Source organism: Stegastes partitus, unplaced genomic scaffold (assembly GCF_000690725.1).
Source record: "Stegastes partitus isolate 25-593 unplaced genomic scaffold, Stegastes_partitus-1.0.2 Scaffold21, whole genome shotgun sequence".
Classification (NCBI taxonomy): domain Eukaryota; kingdom Metazoa; phylum Chordata; class Actinopteri; family Pomacentridae; genus Stegastes; species Stegastes partitus.
Window position 1 is genome coordinate 741,990 of NW_007577752.1, and position 20,069 is coordinate 762,058.

General features: G+C 39.0%; 1 protein-coding gene across 1 annotated transcript in view; it reads left to right on the top strand.

The window, feature by feature from the left end:
* plekha7a (pleckstrin homology domain containing, family A member 7a) overlaps positions 1–20,069 on the top strand; it is a 170,979-nt gene that overhangs the window by 94,123 nt on the left and 56,787 nt on the right. The window contains exons 5-7 of the mRNA XM_008294741.1: positions 8,453–8,570; positions 17,125–17,229; positions 19,132–19,204. Of these exons, the coding sequence (XP_008292963.1) occupies positions 8,453–8,570; positions 17,125–17,229; positions 19,132–19,204 (296 nt within the window). The remainder of the gene's footprint in view (positions 1–8,452; positions 8,571–17,124; positions 17,230–19,131; positions 19,205–20,069) is intronic.

Sequence of the window (20,069 nt, forward strand, 5' to 3'; positions counted from 1 at the left end):
AACACCCCTTACAATTCTTAAGACATGAGACACTGACAGTGGTGAAACAGGAATATGCAACAAGAGTGGTGTCATTTGTCTGGTTTGCAAATATCAGTCTGCCCTAAGCTCAGTCATCAACCAGAGGTGGAACACTTCCACCTCAAAAAGCAATGAAACCTGCTTCATTGCCTGCATTGTCTCTACAGTATGCTCTGCAATGGAAGCATCCAACCTCAAAGATTGGCATATTTAATTCATTATCACTGATGTGCATGGTTGGTGTTTGTTTACTGGATGGCTTTGCTGATGCCCTTAATTCTGATTGTTGACGGTTGAATATCTAAATCTTCAAGATGCTGTCGGTTTCTAATCCAACCAACTAGTGACAACATGTGCCAAAAAAAAATAAATTACTAAGTGTGACATGCAGGCATAGAAACAGCACAAACCAAATTAAATTGGGCTTGTGTGGTTTTGCTGGCAACCTAAAGGTCAGAATTGATGGGTAATAATAAGCAGAGAAATACAATGAATAAAGCTTTCCCCCCCTCCCCCGCTACAATCAGCATGCCCTTGAGCAAAACACTTCCATGAAAGCTGCTGCACTGGAACTGCTTAGCAGTAAATAGGGGAATGGTTCGTATTGTAAATTGAATGTTATTTCCATTAAGACTGGGCAATAAAACAATGACGATAGACGCTTCATCACTATCAATCAGAAAGTTGTCTGATGGAATAAACTTGATAGTTTTACTTAAATGCATTAATTGCAACCCAGCATGAAAGCACATTCCGAAAAGCACAAAGTTAAACAACCACAGCCCTATGTAGCCCACCAAGGGCTGACGGTCTTGACGTTGGGGTGCATGGAGGCTGGTGCAAGTCGCTGTCTGGCAATAACCAGTTCAGACAGCCTTGACCTCTGTGCGGGTTAGCAGCTTCACCCTGGTTGCGTTCTGTGGGCCTCTAGGTTTGACTTGCTTTCTTTCTTTAATACTTATTACAGTGACTTTTAGTTTTTCTGTGTTTTTCATTGTTGTTTTAACATTGCGTCATAAGCCAAAGTGGTTAAATGAAAGTAATGTTGGTAATTTTTAAACATTTTTATTAAATATTTTTCATTAAAAATGATCAATAATTATCAACATTCACTGAAACAAAACATTTGATCATAATCTTTTTTTTTTTTTTGCTTATATTGCCCAGCCCTGTCTTCTGTGTGGGAGCAAAATAAGTAGATAAATAATTAAAGAAAAATGAAAAAAAGAAAAGAAAAGAAATTGGTATCGTTATCTATAGGTTACACTAAAAAACACAAGTGGCAGTAATCTTAGGGTGTGATTTCATTTTCAAGTTATAACACACAAACACTTCCAAGTTCATAAAACAAGAAGGGATTTATTTAGAATTTGATGTCCAGTGACAAACATTCATCATAAATCAGAAAAGTCATAAAATTGTAGATTATAGTTTTATTTTGCTCTTCTTTACACATAAAATATATTTCGAATTATAAAATGATCACCATGAATCAACAGTGACATAACACTTTTCAGTCCTCTCTGATAATAAATGGCTACATGGAACAGGGAACACAGACACCATACTGATCGAGCTGCAGCACAACACATTTAGTGGAGTGTGACGGTATCCTTTCATGTTATCTACTCAACCTCTTAATCTATTCCCATTTCTCTTTCTTTTTCTTCTTACTTAAATTTAGTGCATTTCAATTCAAGAGACTTGTTGGCTATAAAGCATAGTTTATTAGAATAACTCTGAATAGTTAAGAATCTGTAAATAGAGCAGAGTTTCAGTAAAGGAATATTGTATGATTTCAATCAATTTATTCTTCACCACGGGAACTTGTGTTACATTGTGTTGTTGGTTTATTTCCTTCCTCTCTCTGTGCCCTCTGTTTAATAGCTTTTTCTATTTTTCCATCAGTGTCTCTTCTTTTCAGTCTTCCTTTATCTCTCTGTTTGCTGTGAAGAGGTAAATATGTTACCGTCCGTGAACTTGTCCTCTGTGAGCACTTGAGATAAATAAGTGGAATATGTTCCCATTGACCTGCAGGACCTGTGTTGCGTATAGATTCATTCAGAGAAAAGAGAGGTCGTGCCTTTCTCCAGCCGTCCTGAGTGTGAGCTGGCTTTTATTCGAAGGCCAATCTGCATCACTCAATACTGAGCGTCAGGAGCTCCTCCCTGCTCTGTTTTTTTTCAGTGCGGCCAGTTGAGCTCCTGTGGAAAATCATTAACACACTTCCAGGGTGCTTTTTATTATGTATCCTCAGGACTTCGGTTTCATAACATTTGCTGTGTTTGAGCTCAACTATATTTACCTGGTTCAGTTCAGTTCAAATGTTTTTATATAGCGCCAATAAACGACATATGTCATGTCATTGCAAATCACGTAGTAAAGTGAAGACCTTACAAGTTTTAAACAGAGAACCCAATAAATCCAGAGTTCCCTTTAGATTCCCTTTGATCAAGCACTTTGCAACAGTGGGAAAGAACAAAAAAAAACACATAACCCGCACCAGTTTTGATTATTTCCCTGCCAGCAAGGTGATGTTCCACGTACCCAGAACCAGGTGCCTGCAGCTTGCAATGCACTTGACCCCTAACACGTATCCCTACAGGTGGTGGACTCACTGAGAACAGCCAGTGTAGCAGGCCAAAGAAATTATGCCATTTGAACCGCATAGTAAGTCTCACTAAGTAAAGAAAGTTTAGCAATCTTGGGATCTGTGCACAAGTGATGGAAAAATGGGATGTGAGATGGAAAGACAAATTTGTGCAGCTTCAGCAGTAATCCAGGATTTGTGCTTGACCATTGTTGTGAAGAGGGAGCTGAGCTAGAAAGTGAAGTTCTCAAATTACGTGTTGCTTTAGATGTGAACCCTTAGAATCCCCCAGGAAGAACTGGAAAGCATTGCTGATGAGAGCTGGGCACGAGGACGCATAAGTTAGCATAATGAACCCCCCCACCCCCCCAAATAGAATATGTGCCTAATGGCAGATAAAAGAAATATAGTTGTGGTCTACTTTGTTGGGTTTTTGGTTATTTTTATGGAAAGAAAAACGAAGCCTTAGTCATCTCACACTCTGGCTTTATCTGTCCTGCTTATCTTTGCTGATCTTGCTTTTGTTTAAATAGGGTGAATAAAATAACAATATTTGAAAAAATCTTTGGAAGGTCCTACCTAAGCCTTTGCTTTAGCCTGTGTAGAGAAAATCTTAAATAAAGAGCAAATTCTTGTTGTTTATATTGTTTTGTTATATTGTGGTTAAGTTTTGCTGCTCAAGAAGCCCAGCACGTGTATATTTTTGTTTGGGTGGCTTAAATTATACCTAATATGAGCTCTTAATTGAAGAACAATAACTTTCCCTGCTAGTAGTCTTTTTAAAAAAAATCAGTTATTTAAAATCTTTCCACAGAATACATTATTTTCACTTTGACTTTGATGAAAATGCAACTAATTTGCATTTTAGAGTTCCTGACCTTTGAAAAGTTTGCATGAAATTCTCTTGACAGCAGAATGAAAACAGAGCTAATGTCTCTCTCTTTTTCTCTCTCTCAACCCACCCACACCACATTCAAGAGATTTACATTATGCGTCTGTAGATAGAAGTTGGTAACGTACTGAAGCTGCTGGCTGTATGTTACAGTGCAGCCTGTTATATGAAGGGTGAAGCTGAATGTGCTTTCAATCTTTGTACTGGCCAAAGAGAGAAATACAGGGAGGATGGCACGTCAACAACTGAAAGACAAAAATACTCCTTAGATAAACAGTGAGACAAAACAAAACCTGATGTGAATATTTGGTTTTATTCCCGAGATATTTTAAAATACAAAAGTAGAGCATCATTTTTTATTTAATTTTTTTTTCCAGCAGGGAAACCTCCAAGACATGCGAATGTGTTTAGAGAACTAAAACTCTATGGATTTATTTGAGAAACACAGAGGAGTGTGTGTCAGAGAGAAATATAGTAGCAGGTAATTATCTGGGATTCTTGGATGAATGAGTGCATTATGCTGCCATTGTTTTCCCTTTTGAAACTAATCAGACAGATTTACACACACGCTCATCCCGCTGACAATAAGAAATCCAGCACAGAAAGTCTCATCTGTCTCGCCACAATAAGACAGCAGCAATAACAGGGCTGTCATCACGCAAAGACATACTCAGGGTGTAGCCAGCGAGCAAGCAGTCACGTTTCATTGGCTGAGTTTTTTTTTGTGGGGAGCCTGATTTTATTTTTATTTTTTTAGATTTAGAAAAAGAAATACTGCAAATGAACTGTCAACATGCAAATGTAATATTTGTATGTTGTTCACAGTTGTATTCAAGTAATACACATACATTTGCTCTGATATTTTGTGTGTTATCTGGAGTATCTACCATGTTCTCAGGCAGAATAAGCTCTATAGAGATCAATTGTTATCATACTATTTGGATAAGCAATAGACCTGTTCTCACTGACTTCTATTTTAGAAAAAAAACAAAAACATAGACAGTTCTAGACCTGCAAGGCCTTATCCATTATTGACTTAACTGAGAAAAGTCCACTACTGGAGACGTGATTTTGAAATGAGGAATCACAGCTGGATTCCCATGTGGGGTAGCAGGGATGTAAATACGAGTCTGAACCAAGCAGCAACCTCTGGGACTGAGATTTTAAACCAATACACAAATGCCAAAACTGCAGTTCTTTGAATGACCACTTAAAGATGCTCAAAAAACAAGTCAAGCCCCATAGACCCCCATGGTGAAATGCCCAACTTTATAGCAGAGATATACAAGTTTACAGCCTGGTACAATAAATGATGTTGGTCTCTATAGCAAATTTTCATATGACTCACCTGCGTAAGTTGAATTAAGACTTAAAGTTCAATCCACCTCTTTACTGATTTTTAACTGGGCGTTAGATGGAGTCAATGCCAAGATGGCAATAGCCAGAGCAACGACACCACACTGAGCTTCAAAACTGTATAGGTGACATCATGAAAGGTTTGTCCATCGTGATAAATTGTCAAAAGTCTGAACACCAACTAATGATGCAGGACCTTTTAAGGTGACACTAATCTGTCAATGAATGGACAGATTCACAATCAAGAGAGTTGTTCATTGATGTAATTCTTGTGGAATTTGTGACTGACTACAGAGATGATGTATTATTTTTGTTGGCTAAACAGATGATGTCTATCATAAGTTATACTAGTAAGTCAGCCTGTCTGAGTTTATTTTTGTCAAAACAGAAATAAATGTGGTAGTAATCATCATGAGCATTGTAGAACGGCAACTACTTCCTGAAAAACCCTAAATAAGTGTGGCTTCAAACAAATGTCTCCACAGTATGTTACAATCACAGATACACAGACTCAGGTCTCTGTTCAAGGTCTAATGTATTGTTTTTAGTTTGAGCACGATGGCGGCTCATTGTCAGCTGAGAGGCAATACACATATAGGAAGCAGTCACAGCTCTGATGTAATGGATTCTGAAGCAGACAACATAAATGGTCATCTTTCCCAACAAATGTCTGTTTAATTTATTTGATACAAGATGTTTTTCAGTCATCTGGGCCTCAGGTTTCTAACAGAAGCAGGGTAAAGGTGATAAAACTATTCACCTATTTATTATTGATAGTGTGTTTTTACCACTGTTGGAAGAAACTGAACCACTGTCAAATGGGTTTAGGCTGTAAAGCAGTAAAAATTCTTCTCGACTAACAAACAGAAGCAACACTATGTAGTTGTTGGAGCTGTGTAACGAATGTAGACCTCAAGCTGTACCTGTATCCTCGGTAACGAAAAAGCATAAAAATTCAAAACCCGCTGCCTGTCTAAAACAATAAACAAGAACATGATCTCAAGAAAGGAATCTCTCTCTACTTTTTGAAATTTGCAGTGAAACAAAAGTTTCATAGCCAGTAGAAAAAGACTGCAGACAAGAAGATCTGTTAATATTTTACTATGGCAGGTTTGCAAATCTGTTTGATGTGGAGTCTGATGGATTTCACTGGAAGCTATGGAAACAAATCAATGTATGTATGACGAGCACCTGTTGAGAAGCAGAGGGTCTTGGACTGAAATCAGAACCCTGAACGGAAGGAATTAAAATCTGAACTCCTGTGTCCGACCTATGAGTATCATGTTTATGACTCCAAGCTAGGTCTTTTCGTGCCTTTAACTGTAATTTATTTTTCAGTTTCTGCTGTTCTTGAAAATTATTAAACCATTGTACTCTGCTTCAGAAAAACCCGCACATCAGTGTGAAAATCAGTTTGTCCTTTCTGATCCTTGAGTAGTTTGTTTTGTGGCGAGACGGATTCAGCCTTTTGTCATAGTAGCTCTGTAGCTCTGTTGGTATAGCTTTGTCTGGCCCTGAACTGGGTTATTGCTGCCAAGTAAAGGTTCAGTACTGAATCAGTTAATCATACTGCTTATTTATTGTGTTACTGTCCTCTTGGATTTTGTGCTACATATTGCTCCTTTCTTGTGACAACTTTGTAAATCAAATTTTTGTTTTTTGTGGCTTTTAGCGTGTTGTAACCATGACTACATGGTCCTGAATTGGTTAAAAAAAAAACAAAAAAACATATATAATAAATTAAATACTTCTGGCTTATTAAAATTGTAATTCTTCTTAATATTCTGAGCTTGAATGTGATGTTAAGTCCACATGTGCCAAAACAGCAACAAATATTTACTGGATGTAACTCCAGTTCTATGAGTACACAAGAACTAGAACAATGGAGGATTTGTTATGTTAGAATTTTATATTGTTGTTGGTGGCATTAGAGAGGAAAAGACTGCTGCACGACAAGCAGAAGGTAGAAAAAATGGTGATTGTTGTCCTCTCTGAGTTTAATGAACCAGTGCTGTCTTGTTTGAGTTTAAACAATTAGCTCGAGCCATGCACAGCAGTTTTTTCAGGGGAGCTCAGAAGTCCCTAGACTGGAGTAGGAACTGTTTTCTCTTCTGAACGAGGTTCTATAGGGATGGTTCTTACAATTGGAAAACGCTTGAAGGTTTGGGCCCATAAGTCCCTGCAGTGGAAAATGAGGCTGTTTAGATGGACCAACTTAGTAGCTGCTGGAATTTGAGAATCAAGTAAAGCTCTTAGAAAATTAGGAGCTTTGGGATGTCCATTCTCCTGTGGTGTCCCTGAGTTGAGCCTTCCTCTTCATATTAAATATCTCCCATCGTCAAAACATTATACAGGTTGTATCCAATACAAAAATTCAGAAGCACACATATTCCTTAAAGTATCATAATAATTCAAAAACATTTAGTCTGGCCAGTTCATTTGAACATAACATATTATCTTGTTTGAAATTGCATCAAAGAACAGTCCTAATTTATCTTCTTGAAGTAAGACATTACATAACAGAGTCCAGTGCATTTTTATTTTTCTTCTCTGAAGCAAATTTTGTAAGTCTATTTATGAGCTTCCTGTTGTGAAACAGTGATGTAAGGTAATAGGCCTTTGCTAACCTGAAGGCACAAAAGGAAAATAGATCTTGTGCGCGCCCACACACACTGGAAGGATTTTATTCGTTGCCCTCTAAGGTGTGTGCTGTGGGGAGAGTGAAAAATTTAGGACATCCTGTCTTCAGGTCATTCAGCTGCCTCAGTGTCAGATGTTGGATATCTGCTTTACAGACGCACGCGCATGCATGCACGCATGCACGCACAGTCTGTCACCGACCTCCAGGACATCCAGAAACATTCCCAAAACAGTCTCTTCCTATTCACACCTCAGCACACCTCAATCATTCTCGCCTCCTCAATGCCTTATGCACACATTTAGTTACCTGACTGAGTCTTTCAGCAACATAGCTGATGGTAAGAAGCTTTAATTCACACCTTGTAATAACCAAAATGACACAAAAAAAAACTATAGCAGGGAAGCAGAAGACATCAGACCGAGATTTTTACAACAGTGACCCTGCAGATGATTGTGAAACACAAATTGGATCAAATTTAGAGCCACACATAAAAAGCTTAATGTTCGCCTCTTTCCATCCTTCTCTCCTTTATTGTTCCACGTCATAATGAACTGTCCAATAAAGTAGAATGAATGCAGAAACCAGAGTAGCTACAACCTCTGTGGTCATGGTCAGGGCTGTAGTGATGTATAATTAGAGCAGATTAGGTTTTTGTTTTGTTTTTTTTTGGCAGAGCTTTACCTAGAGCGAAAGTGCGTTTAGGGTGAAATAGTATCAAGAATTTAAAACTCCTGCTGGAATAAAGAGCATATTTATTGTGTAGCATAACAGACAGAGGCAGCCAGGTCTTAAGAGAACAAGCGAGACACTGTACTGACTCATGTAAACTCTACATGAACACCACAGGACATGTACTGTATATAGAAGATACAACAGAGGTGTGTTTACGCGCCACTACTCTTCTGCTCAGACCAGTAATGTGTATTGACATTGTGTGTGTGTGTTTGTGCAGGCCGCAGGGTGCTCGCATGATGTCCAAACCCGGGGCTGAGCAGCTCTCCAGCACCACCATCAGCGAGGCCTCCACTGCCATCACCTCCTCCACTGTGGACACCACTCCTGCCTCCAAGGTGAGTCTGTATGGATGTAGCTGCATGTATATGAAGGTTGCTTATTATTTTAGATTCTCATTTTTGAGAGTAAATCCTTTCTGGCTCTTCATGTTTCAACCATTTCCACGTGATTGTGGATTTACCCTGTGATGGGAATGACAAAATGGGCTGGTTTTAAGCTATTTGAAGGCAGACAGGCTTTTTATGTGTTTAATTCACATTTTTGTAACGTTACAATACATAGAAGACCTTGAATCTTTAAGCTGCAGTGCAAAGGGTAATGTCATGAAACCTTGAACTGTATATTTGCAAGAGATTCACTTTTTCCTCCTGTTTTATGCTGTTAGTAATATTCCTGTTTCTCATAGAACAAATGTATGGAATGCAAACATTAAACACAGTGCAGCTCACCACTGTTCTTGTTTGCTCGCATTAAGTGTTGTGATGAGTGAAGCCAGTTGGACTAATGTGGTAACTGTTGTTAAAATGCTAAACACAGCAGCCTTCCTTATGAGCCAGAGCACATCCTGAGATCTTCAGATACCTCTGGCAGTCTCTTTGCTCCAAAGCTGACAGGTGTGCTTTTTGCAGTCAGACTCCCTAGACTGTCGGAAGCCATGCCTCAGGCTAGCAAACATTATCACCTTAAAAACCTTAAAAATGCTGTTCTCTCCTATTTATATCTTTATTTAGCTTTTCTTTAGTTCTTGTTTTTAAATGGGCCAACTGTCTTCTCCTACTCTCGGTGAGATCTACAAGCTATCAATAAAATAATAGCAGAAGCTGAGTTGGTGTCTCTCATCAGTCGTCACTGGTTCACCAGTAGGAAGCGTGTTGTTCAAAACATAAAGAAGACAAATGTATAGCAGTGCCTTCACATATCTGCCATGACGGAAAAGGATCATTAAACAATATAATAAGGCTGGTACCTGAATGTACATACAAGGTACATGGACTAAAGATAAACCACAGACATCCATAGACGGGCTTTAAAAGTGGATTTGTTTTTGGTCTCCACCACAATGTGTAACAGAGGAGTACACCACCATGGGTTGGTTCTAGTCATCCCTGCTACAGACCGCACTGTCAGGGGCTAGTGGAAAAATTCTGTTATTTGTGGCCACTGGTTGACTTACACCATCAGTGAATGGGAGATGATGATGAGGAATGGAAAGTCTTCTATGGCAGATCAAGATCGATTAAGGCCAAGCAAAGATAGAGAGGTGAGAAAGAGGTGGTTGTCGAGTGGCTGTACTTTGATTGAACCTAAGAACTAGGCACATATACTTTGCAAATTAATTCATATGTCCTCTTCTTGGTTGAGTTGCTTACCCAGTCTTCTTTGCATTGAGGTTTAGTGTAGAACAGGTAAAGCTGCATGAGTTGACCTTTCCAATGATGCCAGTTGATCATCTGTGCAACACAGCGTTGGTGAGAAAAATAATTTAAAATTTTCATCAAATTTAATCGTAGTTACAATTTATATGCTGCTCAGAGTCCACCTCCACACCCATTAGTCTTGTTTGAATAATTCATGAGTATTGTCACTGCATAGATACGGAACACATACCACAAGACAACAATGAAACCTGAGCTTTGTAATTACTTTTTATCACATATTTGTACATTCTGATGTTATCACATTGTGAAGACGGATCAGACTTCAGCACAGTAATATCTTCACCCTAATAACTTAATTTCGTCACCCTCTTTCATTCTCTCATCATGGTTGAATATGTCATAAAATCCCTATTGTTTCACAGTATACTGCATATTAAAATAAACAGCAGAGCTTACCCTTACTGACTAAGCTGTTTCTCTATTGTTTCTGTGTGGAACAAAAGATTGTTGAAAAAAAAGTTGTGGTTACATGACAAGCCCAGGTATATGTGCATAAGAAGAAAAAAGATGTTTTAAATAAATAAAATATGTATGGCTAGCCCTTATATTGACCGAGAGCTTGAAAGTAATGAAATTGCTCAGAAAATAGCAGGGTTCAAAGGATTAAAGGCATGATTCAGAGCCAGCAGGTAGATGTGATGACAATGGTCTCCTATCTGTCTGTAATACAGGAAGGGCTACAGCAGGGTAGTTTTACTATAAAGGCTTGCATTGTTTAGACATTTCGTTTAGTGGGGTCCATCTCTACCCTTTTCTTTGCGTTCTGTCTTTTTTTTCCCCTTCCCAAAAAATGGCAACTTGCCACAGCAGCATTAAAATTAACTCTTACTCTCCAGTTTTACTAGACATGCTCCTTCTGTAAGTTATTTGCAACACACAGCTGATTGCCAATCGTGTAATCTCTCAGTATATCATAATACCATGCATTACATCAGTGATGAATAGATTTGAGTTGGTTTCAATTCCTCCTCTCCCACTCTTTTGTTTGTATCTGGCCTCGTATCTGCATATATTTAGGGTATTTGGCCGCATTTACATTCCCGGGTTTCAAGTTAAAATTCTAGAATACATCCCACATGCATATCAATCAGTTCACATTGATAGTTTAAACAAGACTCAGTTATATTTGTTTTGGAGTCGTGCACTTTTCTTTCCACGTTGTTTCCGCCCTTCAAGCGGTCATTGGCTCAGACAATTTGCTGCCAAAATTACAAAGTTCGTTGAAGCAAATCAGCAAAGACAGTCCTGATGAATTCTAATTTGAGCTCCCAAGTGCAGATCTCATAGGTTACATTTTGCACCATCTGGTTTGGTGCAACATAAATGTACCTGGATAGAAGCTAGAAGATCTCTTTTTCTGTTTTGTTTCTTCAGCTTTCCTCCATTGTACTTCATTCACTCATTCTGAGTCTCCCATCCTGAGTTTCCCTTTTAGACTACATCTTAAACTCCTGTTCACTCACTCGCACACATGCGTGTATGTAGCTCCACAGTTGCGTGAAATCTCATCCTGCCCTATCAACAGGTGCCGCGGGACCAAGATTGAACATGTGTCATCGGGTGCGGTACAGAGATGACAGGGCATCCATCACGATGCCCCGTTGCCGTTTCCACGCCCAGTGTTTTCCTGGCCTGCAGCCCTCCCAGGTGCTTCGGCTCATCACCCCTGCCATCAAACAGCAGAAAAATAGTACCGAAGCCTCATTCTGACAAGAACAACTCTTAACAAAAGAATCTTGTCTCAGAGGAAAGATGAGTCATTGGTAACCCCCCCTTGCATAGCACAGCGCTTTCAAGAAACGAATCCACATTTTAAATAAGTCACATTCATTCCGCCTCTGACAAAACATCAGAGGGAGCACTGAGACAGAAATCATCCCGATTCTCCCATGAGTTGTGTCACAATTCTCCTTTAAGCACTTGTGTTGTCTGTCGCTGGATGCATATTTAGTAAGTTGTGTTTGTAACTAGTCTGCACGAATTCTTTGGGATTTATCAAAGTCAATGTCATTTAGGAGTTTCTGTTGGGTCCCAGTTCACTTCATGTGCATCCTCAGTTCTCTGCCTCATTGTTTGAAAAATAGCTCCATTCTTCAAGTGCTGCTTTGAGCATTAAAACACGCTAGTGGAGCAGAGATTGGGGTAGAGGATTGGTTCCTTAAATATCTCCTTTTTGAGCTACTGTCTGAACTAGAAAATGCATCCTGCTGTTTCTGCTATTCTAGTTTTTAAGTTTTTAGGCTTTCCTAACACCAAGCTTTAGATGCAAGCAGTGAAACACAGTGACGAGTCGAAAGCTGATAAAAAAAACAACCAAAAGAGACTGTGCTGGAAAACTCGTTTGAAAATCCATTGCTGAAGAGATATTACTTGGTTCTTCACTCTCTGTTCTTGGCTTAAAATTCTTGAATTACATTGTTTTGAAGCCAAATTTATGTCTCAGCTGTGTAGGGTTGGCCAATATGTTGTTGTTGATCCAGACTCAAATATCTCAACAACTTTTTATTCAATTAAAAATACATTTAGTATGGACATTCTTGTTGCCTAGAGGATGAGTCCATATGACTGATGAACCTCTGGCTTTTCATCTAGCATCACCAGCTGGTCAAATGTTTCATTCACAACATCCAGTCACCCCTCCTAAGTGTAATTAGAAGAAAAAAAATGTAACCAGGTTGCAGATAATTTCATTGCTGGGTTTTCTGTCCATTTTTTGCACCTAATTTTTTTTTTTTTTTTAAAATGAAGAAAATACTGAAAGTGTTCATTACAATCCTAAAACCTTAAAATTCCATCACATTTTGACATAGTGGTTTAAAAAAAAAAAAAAAAAAAAGAGTGGAAATGCATGAAATTTGGGGGAGGGGAAAAAAAATCCATCCTAACCTTTTAGCATATTGTAATTCAAGTGGTGCGTAAGAAAACTAGACTTCTATACTTCCTCCTGACGCTGCTTTCAAGCTTTAGGAAATCAACCCAATGACGGAAGATATCAGCCAATTGCAGGGCTTTTCATTGATCAGATGAATGAGTATAAATAGCAACGAAGTCCACAGTAAAAGTAAGATGGGAAGATGCAATTGGTTAGATGGAGGACTTTCACTCAGGAGGCTTGAGTTCAAATCCCAGGTGAAACCGCAAATGAATGCTGGTTTTTACAATCTTAGTGGGTTTGAAGCACGTTCTTGTCTGATGGGGCAGGAGGCCTGTATTCCAGTGGGGTTTTTTTTAGTCTACTGCAGCTTTAATATGCCTTTTCTGTGCTAAATTTGGGTGCAAATTTAACTATTTATATTTAAATAACTTGTTTTGTCAGAATAACATTAAAAAGTGTTTTAATTTACAGTGATGCAAAACAGGAGAAGACAGTAAACATTTCATTTAAAAGGCTAGAAACAAATAGTGTTGAGCATTTTTACTTGATAAATGATTTAAATCAATGTATCGTTTCTGTCATCAACTAGTTGCAGTCATCTCAGCAGTTAAAGTAACCCAGACTGACTCCTGGGAGCCGCTCTTAAACACTGATCAGATTCACTTGAACAGGCTGCGATTATCCTATGTCTGGTCTAAGCACATCTCAAGCAGACTTCTAAAGGGAGGGGGAAAGCACTACTCTTGTTTAATTACCTCACCCTCCGAGATTATTCTCATCTGGCTGGGGGTTTGAACTGGCAGCCTCCAGGTCTCAGACGGGGCCCTCCAGGCTTTTAGGCTGTCTAATTGTGTGGCATTCACGTAACAAATAGCTGGTTTGACTCTCAGTCACTCACCTACAAGACAGAGTGCTACTGTGCAGCAGGGACCACAGTCTGTTCCACAGAATTACCCTCGGCCTAAAAATAGACCACTGCATCGTACACACATACACACACACACACACTTGCAGACGCGCACATACAGCCAGAGACAAACTGTGTGACATGCACAGACATACACATGCAGCATATTTACAGATGTGACAATATTGGAGCCGCTGTGCATCATGCTTGGCCAACCAGCCTCCCTGTAATTAGCTGGTGTGTTTGCTGTTTCCCAGCTGTGGATGCCTCCCAGCGCCGCTGCCAGTCCGTATACACACTCATGCAGCCGTCACACCAAATGTTTTATTACAGCAGTGAGGGAGGTGGCAGGGTGGATGTGTGTGCCCGTGCGAATTTGCGCGTATGTGCGCACCCTGCAGTGCCGGGGGGAGTAGTCTTCCTTCAGAGGTTTCAGGGTAGAGGATGGTGTAATGAGATTTCATGAATATGTGCACATACTGGCACATACAGCAGACGACCACAAACACAATAGTAATGCAAGAATGTCATGGTTTGTTGAAATGGAGACACCAGCACCCATGTATTTCCTTAATGTGTGAAATGAAAGATAAATTGACGTCAGTGTTTCAGATGTTGTACATTTATACAAGTGGCGTAATTATAGCTCATTCAGCTGGAACACTACTTAACACTACAGAATTAGTAAATGCTGCTAATAGACCTCAGCTGGTTAGGGGATTTCTTATACTGTAAGTTCACTGATTCCTTCAAGGCCTATTTCTTTTTTTTCTTTTTTTTGTTGCTATTTTCTATTTTTTTTTCTTTTATTTGATATTTTGCTATTTTTACACAGTGTATATAATATACTTTGTTTTTCCATAGAAATGACCAGCAGATTGATGTCAGAATTTGCTGTTCTAGGGGTTGTGGCAAGAATGGCAGGAATTTGGTTGCCATTAATGACTTGAGAAATCATTCAGTTGTGCAAGAGATCAATAACTGTTTACATAAAATATTAGGAAATATTCAATATTACCATATGTAACAGCTGCAAATGTATTATTAGATTAAGAGATTTAATTTGAGCACATCTACAGTGTAAGCACATAAATGACCAAGTTGCTTTTGAGAACTTTCTGTACTTTTATTTACAGTGCTGCACAGATTTTCATTACTTTGCTTTCAGATATTTACAGTAATTAGCCATGTAAGTGGCAAGGGATGTCACAACAGTGACACAGATTCAATTAAAATCAATGCAATTTTATTTGTATCGTGCAGTTTACAGCATATGTTCTCGTCTTGTGGATCGCTTTTCTATGGGTGAGGAAACTATCTTTCCTGAGATTCTTCTGAAAAGACTAGGTGACTTTTCACATTAGCTGAAGACACATTTCGTTTCCTCTCTGTCCTGGTCCTGTGTCAAAGTCTGTGCCCCTAAAAACTATGTTTTCCTGTCTTTCGAATACAGAAATACTCTATGACGCTTCTAAATATCAGTGGAATTTAATGTGCCGAATTTGTGTCCTGTAATTACCACTTGTGGCTCAGCCAAAGCTATAAAGTCTTCCTTCAGTATTGCACATCCACAAAAGCTGTCTTGAAGAGGGACCATGAAATAAAATATTCAAGCAAGGTCTTTATTATTTCAGTTTATATTGTACTCAAATGTTGCATTTTATCAAGCCAATGTGTGTTTTATGCACAAAACAGTAGAACAGTTAGGCCACCTGGGCCCAAATTATATTTTTGCCCAGGGCCCCCAAACTTTATTTTTCAGCCCTGTATGAGTTTAGATAGGCTCTCCTTGACCCTGCATGGGTTTGCTGGTTATTGATAATACATTCATATGAAAATAATTGAAGGAATTAGTAACCTGACCTTGGCTCAAAGCCTAAACTCCCTCTCCTTGCATTGATTAAACCCCCCCAAACCATCTCTGTTTATTAAATTTGCATATTTAGAGGTTTTTCTTTCTATGAAAATAATCCCTTTTTGCATTAAAATGGCTTAGATGTAACTCTACACCTTTGTCTTCATCAGTATGTGCAGATCTAGTATCAACACTTTGATCTCCATCCAGACCCCTGGTTTCCTCAGTTTTTGGTACTATAAGTCAGAACCAGAAACTCATTCAGAAAAAGAATATTGACATAAAAAGCTCCACACTGCAAGTTGGCAGGATTCATTTCTTAGGTTTGTTTTACATCTGAATCTATGTTGTTGATACTATTGTGGTTACACTGCGTTTTCAAAAAGGAAATATGGTGTTGACTGCTTTTTCCATTCCAGATGTGTCTTCAAGTTAATAAAGAACACCATATGAACAGATCAACAAGGTTAAAAACTTGATTTTATTTGTAAGGGGTCTTCTCTGTCTTTTCCAATATCATTGAAATCTAAGCTGAAATGCTTCAGTCGTATAAGTTAGTGGTGATTCTCAAGGACAACCTGAAATTAGTGAGGATGCAGAGATTAAATTTCTTACTTTAACGTAAACTGGCTATTTTGGGGATAGAATGTTTGCCCTTTTCTACCTTAACTTTTTATGTTTCTAATAAAGGACAAGTTGCTTTCATCAGTAATACTGGGCCTTTAACACATCACCACAGTCTGTTACTGCTGACAGTAAAATGTTATTGCCTCACTTTCCTTGATGGTAGCTGTTCACATTCAATGGCTAGACTTTCCAACAGGTGCGTGTCTGCCGGTCAAACTGCTAACTTGCAGGTCACGAGCCCCCTTTTCCAACCTCTTACCTGCCAGACTACAGAGGTTTTGTCAGTGTCTGACCATTGTCATAGCAACAATGTCTGTCACTTTCACATGGATCTAGTGGAAAATTGTCTGCGCTCAAGTAATGGCTGTAATTATCTAACAACTGGGGCAGAAAAGACGAGGTCCCTGAAAAAAGATAATCATGGTGTGGGTGAATGTCCCTTTGGTGCTTTTATAAGTAAGATTAAATGACCTGATCAGATACAGACAGCCCATTTCCAAATATGAGCTACACAGAGAGGTGTCTCACTTTTTGTTCAGAGAATCAGTGTTCTCATTCTCAATCATTGGTAATTAACCAAAGTCAGTTTAGCGCTACCACTAAATGCCAATGCTGATTTGCAGCGAGTAGCCACACAACATTGCTAGTGAGCAAAGGAGATGTGTAAATACTAACCAAGCAAATGTTAGTTAATTAACTTGCACAGTCATAATGTAAAATATAACAACTGATAGATGGGTAATGAAAAGGATCTCGTCTTGGTAAACTGCCCTACTTTTAAAAAACTACATTGACAGAGTGTCTTTTGTAACATTATCAACAATTCACTGCTATTGATGAGCACTTTGATTATGTCTTCTCGCACCACATGAAAGTCCTTGTTTGTGTTGTTGTGTGTGTGTTGCAGGGCTCCCGGTCAAGTGGTAAAGTGCACAGCTTCGGGAAGAGAGAGCAGGCCATTAAGAGGAATCCCAATGTCCCTGTGGTGGTCCGAGGATGGCTCTACAAACAGGTAGGGGCACTTGCACACAACCTCAAACACATAGACATAGGATCAAGTCAGGACTGTCATTGCTAACAAATGACATGTTACTGTGTCTCTATGATGGCAAGGACAGCCACAATAATGACATTTTAATTGATGATTAATTGCCATACTAATACTTGCAATCAATGATTACATTGTGTTCTCTGGTCATTTTATGTCTCTATTAGTTTTCGAGTAGCTGTATTGGTGCCTTTGAACACCACCTTTGGCTGTAAATCTAACAAAGTACCTTCTCCAAGTTGTTAGGCTCGCCTTTTTCATTTGGCTTTAAGCCAAAATGTTCCCACATGTGCTGCTGTGTTTGGCTTTGAAACTAATCCATGATGTTAATGCCAATAGATTCTCATTCAAATGCAGTTGGTTAAATTTGAGAAGTTAAGTGCTTTGCGATAAACAGTTGATGCAAAGTAGAAGAAGGGAGCACAAACAATGGTGAACAATGTGGACACTGAAACATTTGATTTCTGTTAGGGCCGTCCTGCTGTTTTTATGCAGGTAAATGGAAGTAATTTTTCAAAATGATTGTGTTCAGCTCTAATAATTTTGATCATGTGATTGTGTAATAATTGTGACAGGCCTAAGGATGGCATTACCTACATTTGTAGGACTTCCATATCCCTAAAATATAAAACTTCTCAACTAATCAGATTTTAAGAATTTAAAGTCATGTCTTATGAGTAAAAAACACTGTACCTTATTATGTAAAAATGTCCATTTAGCAATTTGGCTAGTGCTTCAAATCATGCTCATTTTCATTGTCTAATCTGATATGTGCACATTTAGCCAGATAATTACAGTCATGTTGAACTAAAGTCTGAAGAAAAGCATTATTGCCGTATATTGTTAACTGACTAATGAGAACACAGGCATTGTACCTTCTTCCTGGCTCGATCAATTTCAGCTTTATCCACTATCATCCTGTAATGTTTCTTTCATTGGCCCAGTTTTTTTTTTCTTTCTTCTTTTTCTTTAGCTTAGGAAATATAGAACACCTGCTGTTGATCACAGACAGGCTGTTACTGAAGACGTTTTGTTTATTTGAAGTTATACTTAAAATGTCTGTAGTTGGCATCGTCCCATTGGAAGCTTTTTGGCTTCTGTCCAAGACAAACAGTGAATGATGCTACTGCAAAGTAATTACATTTTAATGACTACACAAAGAGACATGCCCACACAGTGACACACAAAGGAACACAAGCACAACTGTAGTGCAGCACAATTATATTTTAATTTGAAAAAATGTATAAATGCTACAGGGAACATGAATGCATAAGTTTAAGGCACATTCACAAAAATATACCACAAACAACTGTACACATAAATAACTACTACCATGACCAAGTGGACAGAGTGCCATTTGTTCCTTTCAACCACACACAAAGGGGTGCTACATGGATGTGGTTTCACACATCTTTAGCCAAAGAACGAGTATAGATCTGTATTTGAGGTGATTTCATCCCTTCTGTATCTCCTCTGCTCTTCAAATGGCCCCGTTTCCAGCCAGAGAACATAAAAGACAAAACGAGCAGTAAAGCGGTCATGGCAGGCGCGGCGAGCCAGCGAACAAGGACAAATGATCACTCCCTTCCTCCCTCTCCTTCCTGTTCACTCTCTTTATTTCTGCTCGTCTCCACCTCACTTTTCCTTTCATTACTTCAGTTTCCTTACTGTATGCGCTCTCCCTCGCTACCCCTTTCTGCCTCTTTATTGCTCGGCCTCTACCTTCATCTTTCTCATTACCCCTCTCTCCTCCTATTTAAGATCTCTGTCTAGCCCTTCTCGTTATCTCCTCCAGTTTGTGCTACATTACATCTCATTACTTATACATTCTTTACTTACACTCTTTACCCCTCCTTCTGTCTGCAGGACAGCTCTGGGATGCGACTTTGGAAGAGGAAATGGTTTGTCTTGGCTGATTTCTGTCTGTTCTACTACAAAGGTGAGTCCTACATAACGTCGACCAGCCTAGCATGTAGAAGAGCTGGTTTCAATTGAGAGTTTCTGCCTGTTCTCCCACCTGTGTGTTCTCCTGCTTCCCAATTATCAAACATTCAGACTTGGACAGAAATAACAGAAACACTTGACAATGTAATACAATTCATAACAATGACACCTCTGCAGCCTTTATATTTTGACATTGCGTTGAATCAGCAGCTCTCAGAAAGTCTCAGCAAAAACTGATTGTTACAAACTTGATGCAGAATCTATTGTAGGATCTGCTGAATGCCTATTGTATTGGATTGCATTGTGTTCTGCAGGTGTCTGACTGGTGTTGTTTAAAAAATAGAACTAAAATTTTTTAAAAAGTTATGTAAGTGTTATGAAAGTGGAGTTCACTTCATCCAACTGTCTTAGTCTTCATTAGTAAGTTCCCCACCACAGCTATACTCACTTCATGTTGTATTTTAGAAGGATGTTGGGCGATACATGAATTTATTGTAGAACTTGAATACTTCCAAGTACCTATTCCTTTCTTCATTTCTTCTTCATATGATGCCATTTCCCTCCTGTACCCTGTATTCTGCAGCAAGTCTGCCTGCCACCACAGTTTAAACAGAGGAATGAAACAGCAGTGCCTGAGGAGGCGTGGGCCCATGGCTACATGGTGTGTGATGTGGCGTTCCAGCGGTCTAACCTCTGGCACTGCCCAGTTTCAGTGCAGAGTAGATCGCACTGTAGAGCTGATAGTCAGAGATAACAAGCTATGAGCAACTGTGGCATTGATGCTACCTCCATAAGGAGAAGCAGGATTAATTCATTATTTTTGACAGCATGAGAACCAGACTGTCTGGACACCCCCTTGT